This window comes from Colobus angolensis, unplaced genomic scaffold (genome assembly GCF_000951035.1).
Source record: "Colobus angolensis palliatus isolate OR3802 unplaced genomic scaffold, Cang.pa_1.0 Scaffold273, whole genome shotgun sequence".
NCBI classification, from domain to species: Eukaryota; Metazoa; Chordata; class Mammalia; order Primates; family Cercopithecidae; genus Colobus; species Colobus angolensis.
The window spans coordinates 1,969,107-1,986,841 of record NW_012115966.1 but is presented as its reverse complement, the minus strand read 5'-3'; the positions used below and the strand labels follow the sequence as shown (position 1 = coordinate 1,986,841).

At 41.0% G+C, this 17,735-nt stretch overlaps 1 protein-coding gene across 4 annotated transcripts in view; it reads right to left on the bottom strand.

Moving 5' to 3' along the window:
* Nucleotides 1–202: 202 nt before the first annotated feature.
* The window catches only part of PSMA5 (proteasome (prosome, macropain) subunit, alpha type, 5), a 26,087-nt gene continuing 8,554 nt past the window's right edge, over nt 203–17,735 (bottom strand). For all 4 annotated transcript variants that reach the window (XM_011948126.1, XM_011948127.1, XM_011948125.1 and 1 more), the window contains 7 exons: nt 14,150–14,276; nt 11,868–11,935; nt 10,859–10,966; nt 10,659–10,717; nt 9,486–9,588; nt 8,414–8,500; nt 203–441 (listed from right to left, as the gene is read on the bottom strand). In XM_011948126.1, the coding sequence (XP_011803516.1) occupies nt 364–441; nt 8,414–8,500; nt 9,486–9,588; nt 10,659–10,717; nt 10,859–10,966; nt 11,868–11,935; nt 14,150–14,198 (552 nt within the window). In that variant the 5' untranslated portion in view covers nt 14,199–14,276 and the 3' untranslated portion in view covers nt 203–363. The remainder of the gene's footprint in view (nt 442–8,413; nt 8,501–9,485; nt 9,589–10,658; nt 10,718–10,858; nt 10,967–11,867; nt 11,936–14,149; nt 14,277–17,735) is intronic.

The window sequence follows — 17,735 nt, the reverse complement described above, 5'->3', positions numbered from 1 at the left end:
AACATATGCATTTCAAACAAAAGACTGTATTACAATGGCTGGGTGCAGTGGCTCTCCCCTATAATCCCAGCACTTCAGGAGGCAGAGGCGGGAAGATCACTTGAACCCAGGAGTTCGAAACCAGCCTGGGCAATATAGTGAGACCTCATCTCTTTTAAAAAAAAAAAAAAAGACTATTAGAAGAGAACAGTCTATTAACAAATATTTTAAAATTTTCTTTATTTCAGAACTGCCTTTATGTACAGACATCATTAAAAAAATGCACATACAATGGAGATTTTCCAAGGATCAGGAGCTGGAAATAAAATTTACGGACATTAAGAACTGAAATTGTCCCAGAGAAGTTCTGAGAATCAGGCTTCCTTAAATGTCCTTGATAACCTCTTCAAGTTCTTCCTTTGTGAACATATGGAAATTCTGGCCAGGCTGCACTGTGGCTAGCTGGAAAGAAAACAGAAGGGTTAATAAGCTGGGCTCAGTTACCCTGCAGATGGCCCTACCATGGTCAGGAGAAGCTGTGTTGGTGATGCAGCTATTCATTAGGAACTAAGGGATCTGCTGTCCCAAGGCCTTCCCTGGCAGCAGGTCCCTAAAATAGCTCTCTGGCTCCAAAATAAAAATGCTTATTGACCAAATTTTCTATTTTAAGGTTAACTCACCACATCATACTTAACCAAATGCCTGGCATCACTGTCACTTCTTGAAGTCACTTCAACAGGGATCACAAAAGCAGCGGCAAAGTACACGGAGTCAGTACTTTTTTCTGTTAAAGACTCCTTTAGAATTATATTTGAAGTACATTTAAATACTTAAAAGTTGAGCTTGTGTGTGTGACTTCAGGTTACTTGGCCACTCTGTGCCTCTATTTCTTCATCTGTACAATGAGAATAGCTAATTCACAGAGTAGTTGTGAGGATTAAATGTTAATATATATAACATGCTTAGACCATTGCCTGCAACAAATAATCATTAACTACTGAAAGGTATTTTCTCTAAAATTGTTTATGTGGCAAAACTTATCAAAAAAGTTTGTTGTTGTTGTTGTTTTTTGAGAGAGAGTTTCACTCTTGTAGTCCCAGGCTGGAGTGCAATGGCATGATCTAGGCTCACCACAACCTCCACCTCCCAGGTTCAAGTGATTTTCCTGGCCTCAGCCTCCCTGTAGCTGAGATTACAGACATGCACCACCATGCCTGGCTAATTTTGTATTTTTAGTAGAGACAGCGTTTCTCATGTTGATCAGGCTGGTCTTGAACTCCCAACCTCAGGTGATCCACCCGCCTCGGCCTCCCAAAGTGCTAGGATTACAGGCGTGAGCTACTGCACCTGGCCTGTTATGTTTTTTAAAAGGACTGGCCAAGAAAAGATTTCATTAACACTGGCATAGGAAATCAGTTGTGACTGCTGAAGATATCAGTAACAACTGGAAGTCCAGATGGTTAATTTCAAATTTAACTAACATGACTAGGTTTTCCATTCTCTCTGCTGATTGTGTCCCACAGTTTTAGGCAATACTGAGCAATAGGTGCCATATTTGCCTCAAAAGATTTGTGTTTTATATGTCATTTCCTCGTAGTGTCTTTTTTTTTTTTTTTCAGTTTTTAAAATTAAACACATGGCTGGAAACAGTAGCTCATGCTTGTAACCCCAGCACTTTGGGAGACTGAGGCGGGAGGTACACTTGAGTCTAAGAGTCAAAAACCAGTCTGGACAACACAGGGAGACCCTGTGTCTACCAAAAAAAAAAAAAAACCCCAAAACTAGCAGGGAGTGTAGCAAATGCCTGTGTCCCACGTACTCAGGAGGCTGAGGTGGGAGAATTTCTTGACCCTGGGAGATTAGGGCTGCAGTGGGTTGTGATCATCCCACTGCACTCCAGCCTGGGTGACAGAAAGAGGCCCTGTCTAAAATAATAAATTAATTAATAATAATTTTTAAAAAATTAAAGATAGTAGGGCATTTTAAAGTAATTTTCAGTCCTAATATTTAATATAACTTGAAAGTTGCAAGACAGAATTAGCAGAATCCAGTTAGATGATGTTTAGTATCCTCTGCCTCATCTATCAGTAACATTCAGAAAGACTGCTGCACATTTTAAGACATCCGATACCTGGGAACAGACTTGAAAAAAAAAAATGTTCTCCTCTCAAAGCTTGTAGTCTCCTCTAGATTCTCCTAAGAGATATATCTCCAATTACGTGAAATGTCAGAAAAGTCCCAAATATATTTGCAAAATATAGATAAACAATTAGTTTACCATATAGACCATGAGTTCCATTCCAAGGATATTTAAACATACAAATATTACTGCTTCTCTTGGCCAGACGTCGTAGCCTGTAATTCCTTTAATTCTGGCACTTTGCGAGGCTGGGGCAGGTGGATCACTTGAGGTCAGGAGTTCGATACCAGCCTGGCAAACATGGCAAAACCCCATCTCTACTAAAAATACAAAAATTAGTTAGGCACAGTGGCACGTGCCTGTAGTCCCAGCTGAGGCATAAGAATTGCCTGAACCTGGGATGTGGAGGTTGCAGTGAGCTGAGATCGCACCACTGCACTTTAGCCCAGGCAACAAAGTGAGATCCTATCTCAAATAAATAAATAAATAAATAAATATGTTACTACTGCTTCTGTTAAGGTATATCTTTACTTGATGATCAATGACATGAGGACAGAGAAATACAAGGGCAATAATCTAAAGAGTGAAGGCCTAAAGAATTTCATTCATGACTCAGGCTAGCCTTCTCAAAACATTACAGGGGCTAAAAAGCAGAAACTGGGAAAACTCTGAGTAGAACAGTCCTACAGAAGAACTGGAACGCAAATCAATACTATTAATAATAGAGTTTGAGCCAAGGACTGCCTTCAGGAAGTTGCTCATCACTAGATAAGTAAAAATAATCCCTTACATTTGCATAATAATAAATGTATTTGCATAATATGAAAGATACTTTTCTATTTGTTATCTCACTTTCAAAAAACACTTCTATGAGGCAGGTAGAACAGATATTGTCTTTCACTCTATTTCACCAATAATTAATTAATAAGCACCTGTGTATTAGTTACATGTACTTGTGACTAAGGATCCAAAGATGAAGAAAGTCCGTCTTATTTACTAAGTGCTAGATGCCAATGTGTTCAATGTCAGGTAAGTGTTATAATAAAGCTAAGCATATGTATAAGAGTGATCTGGGGGAGCCCAGGAAGGCTTCAGGGAGAAGCAACTTTTGATTTATGTATTAAAGCATGGCAAGAATGGGTCAGACAATCAAAGACAGGAAGGGAAACAATGTGCAAATGCGCAGAACCACAAAAGAACATGATGTATTTGCAAAATTGAAAGTAATTCTGTATGGCTAGAGTGGAGGTTGCACATGGAATATGACATGAAAAGAAGTGGGAACAGGGGGGTCAGAGCCCATGGGAGACAGTACATTAAAGTGGTTAAAAGTATAAGACCTAAGACCAGACCTGGATTCAAATCCTGACTCTACCATTTACCTGTTGGCCCTACCCTCTCAAAGTGTTTCCTCTTCTGTAAAATAAGATTTTCGGAATAGGAATATCTATCTCATAGAAGTGTTGTGAAGATTAAGAGAAGTAATTGCATGTAAAATGCTTAGCAAAGTCTCTAATAAATTAAACAAATGACTTAAGAAGTAGTGAATTATGCCATGGAAAGAATTTTGGAATTTATCTCACAGACAACAGAAGTCAGAAGTTTTGTTTGTTTGTTTGTTTGTTTTTGAGACAGACTCTTGCTCTGGAGTGTAGTGGCATGATCCCAGCTCACTGCAACCTCCATCTCCTGGGTTCAAGCAATTCTCATGCCTCAGCCTCCTTAGTACCTGGGATTATAGGCGCATGTCACTGTGCCTAGCTAATTTCTTGTATTTTTATTAAAGACAGGGCTTTCACCATGCTAGCCTGGCTGGTCTTGAACTCCTGGCCTCAAGTGATCCACCAATCTTGGCTTACCAGAGTGGTGGGATTACAGGCGTGAGCCACCATGTCCGGCCAGAAAATATTTTTTAAGTGGAGAACAATTAAGATTAGATGTAGCTTAGAAAATCCACTGTAGTAGCACAATGAGGACTGAAATGGAGGAGGGCAAGATTAATTAGGAGGCCTCTGAAAATATACAAGGTAGGGGAAAAATGGGGACCTGAACAAAAGAAGGCACTGGAAGTAGGGATGCAGAAGGGACATTGACTTGGGAGTTATTTATAAGGGAGCAAAGAAATGATTGAGTAAAAGGGAAGGAAAGTCAAAGTCTTCCAGGTTTCTCATGTGCATAACAAGTGCACTGGGGGTGTCATCAACCAAGATTAGAAATATGGGAAGATGAAATGGTTTTTAAGAAAGATAATGATTTTAATTTTAGAACCGTCAAATTCGAGGTGAATGCTTCAAAAAGGTCAAATGATAGTTCCAAAGAGTGACCATGAAATCTGACAAATAAGAGTTATCTTACCAAGGAGCAGTCTCATGGAAATAATAAAAGCTGAAACAAATAGTAATGATTGAGGAGTAAATGAGAGGTGAAGCAGTGGAGATAAGACAGGTTCTGTTTGGAGGAGACTTGGCAATAAAGATGAAAAAATAGGATGGATGAAATAGCACTCAGCAATAAAATGCAACAGAATGATGCAACATGGGTGAATCTCAAAATCGTGCCAAGTGAAAGAAGTATAGTCCCTATAGTCACCTACAGTCCCAGCTACTCAGGAGGCTGAGGCAGGAGAACTGCCTGAGGCCAGGAGTTTAAGACCAGTCTGGGCAACACAACATGACCCCATCTCAAAAAATTAAAACACATAAGCCAGGCCTGGTGTGCGCACCTGTAGTCCCAGCCACTAGAGAGGCTGGGGTGGGAGGACTACTTGAGCTCATGAGTTCAACACCAGTCTAGGCAATATAGCCAGACCTCATCTCTTAAAAAAAAACAAACGAAAACATTTATATGAAATTCTAGAACACAAATCTATAGTGACAAAAAGTAGATCAATGTGGGGGAAGAGACTACAAAGTGACATGAGGGAACTTTTTGGGAGGATCGATATAATGACTGGGGTGACAGATATGGGGTAGTACATTTATCAACATCCGCTGAATTGTAAACTTAAAATTGGTACATTTTACTGTATGTAAATTATATCTCAAAAAAGGTCATTAAAAGTAAGGACACTAGATAGAAGGAGGTATATATAAAGATTTTCTTTAAAAGAAAGATGTAAGATGTAACTTGGATCTTTTTTTTTTTTGAGACAGAGTCTTGCTCTGTCGCCCAGGCTAGAGTGCAGTGACGCGATCTCGGCTCACTGCAAGCTCCGCCTCCCGGGTTCACTCCATTCTCCTGCCTCAGCCTCCGGAGTAGCTGGAACTAGAGGCACCCGCCACCATGCCCAGCTAATCTTTTTGTATTTTTAGTAGAGATGGGGTTTCACCATGTTGGCCAGGGTGGTCTCAATCTCCTGACCTCATGATCCGCCTGCCTCGGCCGCCCAAAGTGCTGGGATTACAGGCGTGAGCCACCGTGCCTGGCCAGATATTTTCCTTTTCTTAGGGGAAAAGGAGGGAGGCTGGAGCTCCAAGGAACAACTAATAGACTAAGAACTTAAAGCAGATGGGTTCTAGAGCAGTGGCTCCCAAATGTTAGTCCTCCTTAGACTGACCTTTCACAGCAGCCTATGAAAGCTGGATCTATGGGTGAGACATTCACCAACAATACCCTCCAGTACTCTCTAATTTTCTGTCCTTAACTAGTCAATCCCCTACTACGGATTAATCCAACCATCCATTTTCTCATGAGTGTGGTCAACAAATATCCTGGTAAGTACTAATTGGTTTAATTACTGATTTATAATTATAGCCTTGGCTGGCCTTTACATTTTACTTATTTTCTGAGACAAAGTTTCGTGCTGTTGCCCAGGGTGGAGTGCAATCTTAGCTCACTACAACCTCTACCAATTCTCATACCTCAGCCTCCCGAATAGCTCACCACACCCAGTTAATTTTTTGTATTTTTTTTAGTAAAGCTGGGGTTTCACTATGTTGGCCAGGCTGCTCTTGAACTTCTGGCCTCATGTGATCTGCCTGCCTTGGCTTCCCAAAGTGCTGGGATTACTGGCCTCAACTAGGATTTTAATATGGCTAGCAATCCTTTTACTCTTCCGTCTTCTCTTTTCCCTAGCCATAATGACTTTTCCAAATATTTCCCATTCTCAATTTTACTGTTGCATTCACCCACCCTCAGCAGATGACCTTACAATCACCAGGAAAATTCCGGGGAAATTTGGGACATCTCTCCAGTTTACCGCCAAGCCCACCTATCTTTACTCGTCATTACTTCCTTTTCTCCTGTCTACTCTTAGCACACTAAAAAAGGATGTTCCCAAGCTGGTCCATACCTCTCCAGTCTCATCCCTTACCATCCTCCACATCTTATATACATCCCACACCCAACAGTCAGACAAAACCTCAAAGTTTCCTTTACCCACAATGTTATTTTTACATCTTGAACCCTTTGCACATGTTGTCCCCTCTTCCTGGAATACCTTTCTGCTCCCTTTTCCAGACATCTCCTCTTCCAAGAAGCTTTCCTAATGCTTTAGTCTAAGTTACACATACGGGAATCTGTTCTTACTGATATTATAGAAGTATCACCCCAGGTTGTTTCTTATTATCTATATGTTCCCTGCACTACACTGTATACTACTTGAATAGGAATTGGATTTTCTGTGTCTGTATCCCTGGGCATCCAGCATAATACCTGCTATATAATGGGTACTCAGTATGATGCTGAATGAATTTTACTTTTCAAAACCAACTCTTTCATGTGTACCATGCCTTACCTCTTCTATAACTTTTCCATCACTATCCTAACCTCTCCTTTTCTTTCTTTCAGCTTTTTTTTTTTTCTTGAGAGAGTCTCGTTCTGTCGCCCAGGCTGGAGTGCAGTGGTGAAATCTCGGCTCACTGCAACCTCCACCTACTGGGTTCAAGCGATTCTCATACCTCAGCTTCCCAAGTAGCTGGGATTACAGGCATCCACCACCACGCCTGGCTAATTTTTGTATTTTTAGTAGAGATGAGGTTTCCACCATATTGGGCAGGCTGGTCTTGAACTCTTGCCCTCAAGCGATCCACCTGTCTCAGCCTCCCAAAGTGCTGGGATTACAGACAACTGCGCCCGCTCCTTCAACATTTTTCTATAAGCTAGTTTCGTCTCTGTATTTTCAAGATTTTTCCCCATCCTTAAAACGACATAATCCTTTTTTTTTTTGGAGACGGAGTCTAGCTCTGTCGCCCAGGCTGGAGTGCAGTGGCGCGATCTCGGCTCACTGCAAGCTCCGGCCTCCCGGGTTTACGCCATTCTCCTGCCTCAGCCTCCCGAGTAGCTGGGACTACAGGCGCCCGCCATCTCGCCCGGCTAGTTTTTCGTATTTTTTAGTAGAGACAGGGTTTCACCGTGTAGCTCAGGATGGTCTCGATCTCCTGACCTCGTGATCCACCCATCTCGGCCTCCCAAAGTGCTGGGATTACAGGCTTGAGCCACCGTGCCCGGACAAAACGACATAATCCTTTTATTGAATGCTACCTTCTGCCGACACAAATCAAACTTCTTAAGAAAGCAGCAAACTCTTTTCATTCTGTTTATTTTCTTTTTGAGACAGAGTCTCCCTCTATCGCCCAGGTTGGAGTGCAGTAGCTCACTGCAACTTCTGAATCCTGGGTTCAAGCAATTCTCATGCCTCAGCCTCCCTAGTAGCTGGGACTACAGGTGCGTGCCACCACACCTGGCTAGTTTTTGTATTTTTGGTAGAGATGGGGTTTTGCCATGCTGGCCAGGCTGGTCTCAAACTCCTGGTCTCAAGTGATCTGCCTGCCTTGGCCTCCCAAAGTGCTGGGATTACACGTGTGAGCCACCTCGCCAGGCCTCATTCTTTAACTCAGTGAATTCGGGCTTCTGCCAGCACCACTTTACTAAAGCTGTTTATTATTCAAAGGCTGTTAATAATTTCTTAGGAACTAAATATACAAAAATGTGATTTCTATGATCTATGTAGTCTTCAGCAATGCCAGCTATAATATCTGAATAAAAAACAATAAAACAGCCAGGTGCAGTGGCTCTCACCTATAGTTACAGCTACTTAGGAGGCTAAGGCAGAAGAATTGCCTGAGGCCAGTTTAAGACCAGTCTGGGCAACATAGCAAGACCTCATCTCTAAAAAAATTAAAACACATTAGCCAGGCCTGGTGTGTGTACCTATAGTCCCAGCTATTCAAGAGGCTGGGGTGGGAGGACTACTTGAGCCCATGAGTTCAAGACCAGTCTAGTCTAGGCAATATAGCCAGACCTCATCGCTTAAAAACACAAATGAAAAAAATCCAACAATAAAACAGAAAGTACCTCAATGTTTGTTGCATTCAGCTTCTCCTCCATTACTTGTTTGAGGATGATGAGTGAAGACTTGATGGCTTCTTTCAAAGTCATAGACTTGAAACAAAGAAGGCAAGAAGATGCCTATTAATTATACACAATCCCTCCTTCCTTCAAAGATTTTCCCTTTATCTCACTGAAAAAAGTATTTAGCAAGTATGTCAAACATCTTACTACAGTGCATTACAAGTATCTCCAGAACTCAAGTAAATGGCAAATAAGTAGAACACACTTTTTCAGGAAAAAAAACCCAAAACCTTATTGTGAGCCACAATAAAGTCACCAACCAAAGTAATCTTTGAAGAAGGGGAAAGGGATAGACTTACCTTGTGTACATTTGAATTCCTCTTTTAATTTAGAAGATAATATTATTGGTAATATCCTATGAACAATAATGCCCAAATGATCTAAGAGGTAGCCCAATGATGTAGAAAATTCATATTTACCCTGTTTTATACCTAATTTCCTCCACAAGTAAAATCAATATTATTAGGAGCTAATGTAAGCAGGCTTCCCTGTATGAACCACCTGAATAAGTACAGCAGCCTTCAATCACACCAATGAGTTATTCAAAACCAAATCTTCCCATCTACAAAGAAAATACCAAATGCCCACTTGCTTCAAGAACCAATTGTAAAATGCTAAGTAAAGCTGGAGATAGAGGATAAACATATTGTGGTACACCCATACCACGGTATATTACTCAGCCATCAAATGGAAATACTGGTACAACATGAATGGATCTCAAAAACAGTGTTAAACAAAACAGATACAAACTGACTAATTGCTTAATTCCATTTACAACAAAGCACAAGAACAGACAAAACTAATGGACAGTGGTAAATAAACATGGTTGCAAAGGAGGGAAAGAGATTGACTGGAATGTGGATGAGCATTTTTTTGGCGGTGATGAAAGTGTTACCTTGTTTCGCAACTGTCAAAACTCATAGAACTGAACTCTTAACGTTTGCACATTTTATTATATGTCAATTATACCATGATTTAAAAAAAAACAGTAAGAGTTGTGAGAATACTTAATTACCTTGTGGTAAACTTCTTGCAAGGAGCTTTGGGCGCCCTCTGAAGCAGAGCCAATTGCACGAGCATCGCACTGTACAAAGGTCCCAGATGGATCCATATGAAACCTGCAAAACCCCCAAAATGAGGACTAAAATGCTCAGGAGTGGTGGTACTTTATGTAACAAACGTCTCACTAAAACAAAGCATAAATGCTTGGCCCTGGAGCCAGGAGACACCACTGAAATATTGAGGCGGCCGGGCGCAGTGGCTCAAGCCTGTAATCCCAGCACTTTGGAAGGCCGAGACGGGCGGATCATGAAGTCAGGAGATCGAGACCATCCTGGCTAACACGGTGAAACCCCGTCTCTACTAAAAAAATACAAAAAAACTAGCTGGGCGAGGTGGCAGGCGCCTGTAGTCCCAGCTGCTCGGGAGGCTGAGGCAGGAGAATGGCGTAAACCCAGGAGGTGGAGCTTGCAGTGAGCTGAGATCCGGCCACTGCACTCCAGTCTGGGCGACAGAGCAAGACTCCGTCTCAAAAAAAAAAAAGAAAAAAAAAATATTGAGGCACAGATCTAAAAGACATTCTGTCTGGAGAAACCAGACATTTTAGAAAGTGTTTAAAAAAATCAGCAACTTCCTTAGGGATTCAGAAGTATAGTATGTATAAATATGGTACTTGTTTATGCCTATCTTAGAAATATCTGAGGATGAGGATCAGATCAACATTCCAGAGCAAAGCTCTAAAATATACCCTGACTATAGTAACAAGTTACTTCTAATTCCTTCCAGAATTAGCACTGGTTCCAATAGGGGAATTCTTCATGGAATCCCCAAATTTGGGCAAACAGCATAGAATCACTAAACTTTAGTATTAGAAGCCACATATATATACACACACACACACTCTACAATAGCCCTTTTTACAATAATCTTTTTTAAATATATTTTTTAAAGAGATGGGGTCTGACTCTGTTATCCAGGCTGGAGTGCAGTGACATAATCATAAGCTCACTACAGCCTGGATAACAACTCCCAGGCTCAAGAGATCCTCCTGCCTCAGCCTTCTAGTAGCTGGGACTACAGGTGTGTGCTAATACCTGGCTAACAGTCTACAATAATATTCTCAGTCCCCACCCCAAATTAAAATAACTCCCCGCAAAAGCATGGGGGAAAATTACAAAATGGTACTTACAGCTGAGGTCCTTTCTCATCAACTCCTCCAAATAACAATGCTACTCCAAAGGGACGAGACTAGAACCAAAAAGTAAGAGATATTAAGATAAATGGCTATGAAGTAAGGAGTGAGAGGGGCTGGGAATGTTATGTTTACAGGACAAATGTCCTAAGTCCCACAGAACAATAAAAAAAACTCGACACAAGTATCACACTCACCATGGCACCTGGATCTGCATCTTCTTCTCCAAACTGGAGAGCCAGATTGGACACAGCTTGGGTCACACTCTCCACTGTCATTGTCTCATTGTAGGTGAACCAGTGGTTCTAGAAGAAGAGCAAACCATGGTACACCCTTCTAATAAGGACATTGAGGCAGCCCACTATCTCCCTACGCACATTCCTTTAAACTGGGATTGGAAACTGAAGGCTCAAATGTGTTTTTCTTAATTAACATTAACCCTGAGTACTTGGGAGTACATGAGAGGAAGAGAAATAGCTCTGGAAATAAACATTATCACAAGGACTGTAAGCAACGACGAACAAGAGAATTATTGCCTTGAAAAAGAGGGCTATGCCCTGAAAACACCAAGTTTACTCTTGTCAAAAACTAAAAGTGCCTCTTTCCCTCAAAGACTCTAGCTTATTCTGTTGATGTTTAGGTTAAATGACTTATTCTTACATAAGTACAGACAGCAAACTTGCAAGTAAGTGCAAAAAATTTACCATGTGATATATTTTTCTTACTAGCCTATCTCCAAGCAGCAGCTACAAAGTTTAAAAAAACAAAAAAAACAGTATCCCTGACCAGTATTTGTCAGCTGGTACAAGTTATTACTCACCAGAGGAGGGCTGTTATTTGCAAGCCTGGCAACAAAGGCAGTTGAGGTGAGAATATCCTTTAACTTTGTCCACCTCCTGCCATGATGCTCCCACAGGAAGTCAATTAGGAAACAATGCATTGCAATGCATGCTTTATGTAAGGCAAAGCCAAAAAAAAAAGGAAGACACTGTCAGCACTACTGACCAGAGCCTCTTTAAAACTGCAATGATCAGACAGCTAAACTCCAAGCCTCAGAAAGTTCTAACTGGGAATTCTACCCAAAATTATTCCCAAGAGCCACATCTAATATTGACACAGATACCTGCAGTATAGCCCAGGCAGCTACATAATCACTAAACAAGGAACTCAAGCATCCTGGTAAAAGGGAGATAATGCCAATTTTACCTGTGTCTCCACTCTGGCTTTATCAATTAAAGTCTTAGCATCAGCAATTAGCCCACTCATGGCACAACCTGCAATGTAAAAGCGACAGTAACCCAGTGGCCAAATCCTTGTAGAACTCTTTCATTCACTCAGGAAATCCTGAAATTCTGGAGTGGAACCATGGCAGCCATTCAGCTATCCCATGGCATTTTATACCCGAGAGTTTAGACAGGAAATGATCTGCCCTGAACCCAAGTATTAACGATGTTAGAAACAAAAAACCATCCACAATGACACAGAAGTCCAGATGATAAAAATAAGTCCAGAGAAAAGCAGCTAAACAAACATGAATTTCCACATATTACATCCCTAAGCATCCCTTTAGCACTCTTTGTAGATGATGATACATTTTCAAACTAAGCAAACACGAATGTCCCAACCTGGGAGAAGAGAAAAGAAAATCACCTCACTATGGACTACAGTGGAGGACACTCGAATAAATCAAAAGCCTTTTGCCTCTCTGTCCCAAACACAAAACAACTAGTTATATCAGAGAGAGTCTGCCTGATGGCCAAGCCGCCACAATTATGGCTATAACTGTTATTTTACGCACCACGACTCAAATCTAAATCTCCAGCCTAAGTTTCTCTCCCCAGTTTCAGACATATAAAGCCAAATAACTTCCTTAATATATCTACTTGGACACATCACACACTCATTTCCCTTCTAGACCCCGTCTTCTTCGTTGGCCCTCACAACCAATCAGATCACAAGTTCTGTCAATTTCTATCTTCCTCTCCATTCTCCGGCTACTGTGTTAGTTAAAACCTCCACCATCTCTTTGTTTGGACTATTACAAGTTTTTAACTGGCCTCCCTGCCTCTAGTCTACCTTTAATATCATTATCAGAATGGCCTTTCTAAAATTGTAATGGGATCCTATTACCTCATTGCTTAAAACCTTTCCCATCCTTGCAAAAGGATTACACTGAAGCCTTTGGTGTGGTAAAAAAGGAATTCCACTCTCTGACTGACTCACCTGTTGCTGCAGTTCATGTCCCAGTTCCACAAAACTGCTTGTGCTATGGTATTTTATATTTTACACCACGACGACTTCAGTCATTTCTATTCCCTCTGACTAGAATGCTCTCCCTTGCTATACCCAGACACTTGTTTGCCTTGTGTACACTTATCTTTCAGAATTAAACTCAGTTCAAAATCACTTTCATGGAATCCTTTTCTGAAAGCCCCACTACCACTGACTCCAGGCAAAACTAATTATTTCTTCCTTTGTACTCCTACTGAGAACACACTAGAGTCTTTCTTAATACTTTTGTCACTTAATTGCATTGACTTACTTACATGTCCACCACCACAATTAGACCGTATGCTCCTGGAAAACAAGGACTATGTCTTATTCCTTTCTATTTCCTAGTATCTACCATAATGTCTGGCACATTGTAGGCTCTCAATTTGTTGAATGTAGTGACACTGAGCTACCTTCAAAAGACAAGTGACTCGAGTTAAAGCAGACACAATGTTCCAATCTTAAAAGATAAAATCTCAGTTTCTATATCTATGAAAGAGATAGTATCAAGCTTCCAGAGTCACCATGGCATTTGGTTCTAATGCCTTCAAGCATATTAATTATTTTACCAATGCTTCATTAATTAGATGACTAGACAGGTTAAGAAAATTTGGATAGCCAAACAAAATGCCATTCTATAAGTAAGTAGAACTACTCACCCTGTAATACTATTATACAATGATGTCAGAAGTCAAGGTAGGGGAATTAAAGACCAAAAAAGTGGGTAGAGGGAACAAGGAATACAAAGATAATCTGAAAACAAAGGAGGAAGACTGATGTAGTCAAGTGTATATTATTCTTATAACTTGTAGTCACTCCAAAGATCTTTGAGAATTCCTCTTTTCTCAATGGACACTCCAGCTTCCCATACATAATCCTGTGCTCTAGTGGCCTCCTACTAGAGCAAATATTATGCATCAGTAAAGACCCAACCATCGTAAGGAGCTGGCCTATGATTCAACCTTTGCATATTTCAACAACCATCACATTTACCAAGTCTAAATTTGAGGGGAAAGGTACTTCTGGGAGTAGGTTAAACATAAATGAGCCCTGCAACAGCCCCCTACTCCTACATTTATGCATTCTGGCCTACTGCCTGGAAAACAATAGCGAACAAGGGGATAATGTGTTCATTTCATAAACCTTCCTTGGAACATCATAAGAGGACTAATTAACCCAGACCAGGTCCTACAGAACAGCTTTCCTCCACTCCTTACCTATGTGAGCATCAATCTCTACAATTTTCTCAATGCTGCTGGGCTCCATCAGAGGGGAAGTAATTCTCTTCTCCACAGCTAGGCACACACCCTCTGATGTCTGGATCCCAATGGCTGTAGAACCAAGCTAAAGAGAAACATCTTATGATTACCATATACAGATCAAATAACTGTCTCACATACTCACCAGATAGCTCTCTGTAAATCTTCACATGGCAGAAACTGCAATTGGCCACATCTTATAGGCAGAGAGAAGAGCACCCTAATATACTCTAAGTAATTAATATACTATTCCTGTCAATAGCAAGAATATTGATTTACAGAAAAAAGTTCTTTTTTTCTCCCTTAAATTTTTTTTAAGTTTTTAATGTTTTCTTTATAATTTACCCAGGTAATTTCTAGAACCCCAAAAGAGTAAGTTCAACAAAGTCTTTCAAACATTGGAAAAATCCATTCTCTAATGCCAATATTTGGAGGAGGGAGGATTCAAAAGTTCTAAACATAGTGGGCAAGAAAGTAATAAAACTCTTAATGTCTCTTCTGGACCCGGTCTCTTTTCACCTCTTACATCTATCTTGGTCTGTCCCAAGAGGTGATATTCCCCAACCTACCTGACCTCCAAAAAAGTAATAAAGGAAGGTGCGGAGGGACAAAAAGAACCACCACCATCATCACCACCAACAGCGTAAAACTATTAATTATTTAAGGTCGCTAGAAGTCCACAATATACCTGAAATTCATCTCTTTATGTAACACCCAGCCATCTACTACTCCTCTATGCCCATTTCCTGCAAAATGAGGATGACAATAACAAGAAAGGTAAACACATTATGTATTACAAAATGCTTAAAATGGTGCCTGCTAAATATGAACAAATGTTATTCATATTCCATGCCTAGATTACTTCAATAACCTCTCTCATCTTTAATCTCTCTCTCAATGTATCTCTCAGGTTATAGCCTGACTGATCTAATAAAATGCTATTATCATTATATTTCTTCTCACAAGAATTAACATCACCCTATACTGCCTATAATATCCAAATAAACTTCCAGAGTCTTCATATCCTGATGCCACTTTTCCCTTCCAACTTCATTACTCGTTATTCTCCAACAAAATCCCTCAGGTATAGACCAACCCACTTGCTCAAGCCACATTATCTCCTATCCTTGCACCCTTCTGCTCATGCTGTCTCCCCTGGAATACATTCTTCCTTTCCCCTATCCAAATTTCACTCATCAAAGCCTTCCATGACTATGACTATGTTTTGTGCTTTGAATTCCCATTATATTCAGTTATTTCTACAAAGTAATCACTGCCAAGTGTGAGCATTGCAAAGGGTTCCAAAGAATCCCATGAATCTTTATGTACAACTTGCTTAACATGTCTGCAGACTGAATGATCGTTTCACACATATATATATTATTTTTCAAATGTGTTAAGTTGTGACTTTATTTAGAAGTGTTATTAAATGTACACCAGCTTTTTGGCATGTATTTTCTTAATCAGTGGATACCTGCATAACTACAGGAGATGAACTGTCAAAAAATTTTATGTAAAACAATGAGTATTCAGGTTGGGCACAGTGGCTCATGCCTGTAATCCCAGCACTTTGGGAGGCTGAGGCAGGCAGACTGCATGAGTACAGGAGTTCGAGACCAGTCTGGGCAACATGGTGAAACTCTGTTTCTATGAAAAATACAGTAATTAGCCAGTCTTGGTGGCATATGCCCATATTCCCAGCTATGCAGGAGGCTGAAACAGCAGGACTGCTTGAGCCCAGGAGGCAGAGGTTGTAGTGAGTGAGCCAAGATCATGCCACTGCACTCCAGCCTGGGCAACAGAGTGAGACCCCATCTCAAAAAATAAATAAATAAAAATGAATGCTCATATTTCTAGTTAAAGGTGTAGACTAACGACATACATTTGTTCTACGCCTTCCTTAAGTCTGTTAATATAAGATTAAAGGACTTTTAAAAAGGCATAAATCCACTATAACAGAGAGTGGGAGAAGACATAGCAACATAACTTTGAAGCTAAAAAGAAGATAGGTTAGTGATACCCGAGTAATCCAAATCCTAAACCAGCAGTAAAGAAAGTACAGAAACAACTTGATTTTTATCACAGGACCTCACAAAAGGAAATGGTGGCAACAAGGACTTCTGGAAATGGAAATGAACAAGGAGCTAAAAACTACAAGATGGTCCAATGTTTAAGAAACAGATTCCCAGATGCCCTCCCCTATGCTATAAAGCTAGGTGACTGCACCTCCCCCATTCCTGCAGAAGACTCCAGGTTCATTCTCTGGAGACGGTAAAACAGAGGGTCTTTGGACTGGGGACACCAAGCACAGTCTAAGGCAGGAATCATGTACTGAAAACAGGGTAAATATGTAAAAATTTACAAACTGAATGTTAAGAACCTCAGCCTTCTTTCCCTACTCAGCCCTCAGAAGCCAGCAGCCAGAAATACCCTCCAGGAATGAAATGCGAAGAGGCAGTTTTCTCCTCAGCAATGTTTTTCAAACTTTTTGACCAAAAGCCACAGTAAGGAATACATTTGATTTCATAACTGAAACCCACAAATAAATACAAATACATAACAGAAACAAAATTTCATGAAAAAAACCACTCACCACTACTATGGGCAAGGCAGTTTGATATCTACTGCTCTGCTTCACTTAAAAAAGAAATCTGGGCCAGGAGTGGTGGCTCATGCCTATAATCCTAGCACTTTGGGAGGCTGAAGCAGGAAGATCACTTGAGCCCAGGAGTTTGAGATCAGCCTGGGCAACATGGCAAAACTTTACCTCCATGAAAAATTTTAAAAAATTACCTGGGTGTAGTGGCACGTACCTGTAGCTGGGGGCTGAGGTGGCATGGTCACTTGAGCCTGGGAGGTTGAGGCTGCAATGAGCAGTGATCACACCACTGCACTCCAGTCTAGGTGACAGAGAGACACTCTGTCTCAAAAGAAATGCTCCTCATGACCACTAAATTTACTTTAGTATCTCCTAATAAGCCTAGACCTACAGTTTGAAAAACATAGCTCTGGCCGGGCGGGGTGGCTCAAGCCTGTAATCCCAGCACTTTCGGAGGCCGAGACAGGCGGATCACAAGGTCAGGAGATCGAGACCATCCTGGCTAACACGGTGAAACCCCGTCTCTACTAAAAAAATACAAAAAAACTAGCTGGGCGAGGTGGCGGGCGCCTGTAGTCCCAGCTGCTCGGGAGGCTGAGGCAGGAGAATGGCGTAAACCCAGGAGGTGGAGCTTGCAGTGAGCTGAGATCCGGCCACTGCACTCCAGCCTGGGCGACAGAGCAAGATTCCGTCTCAAACAAAAAAAAAAAAGAAAAAGAAAAACAGCTCTAAAGAATCTGACCAGTTCAAAAGGAAAAAAAAAATATTTTAGACAGGGTCTCACTCTGTCACCCAGGATGGAGTGCAGTGGCACAATCACGTCTCATGGAGTTCCAACCTCCCAGGCTTACGAGATACTCCCACCTAAGCCTCCAAAATAGCTAAGACTACAGGTGTACACTACCACACTCAGCTAATTTTTTTTTTTTTTTGAGACGGAGTCTC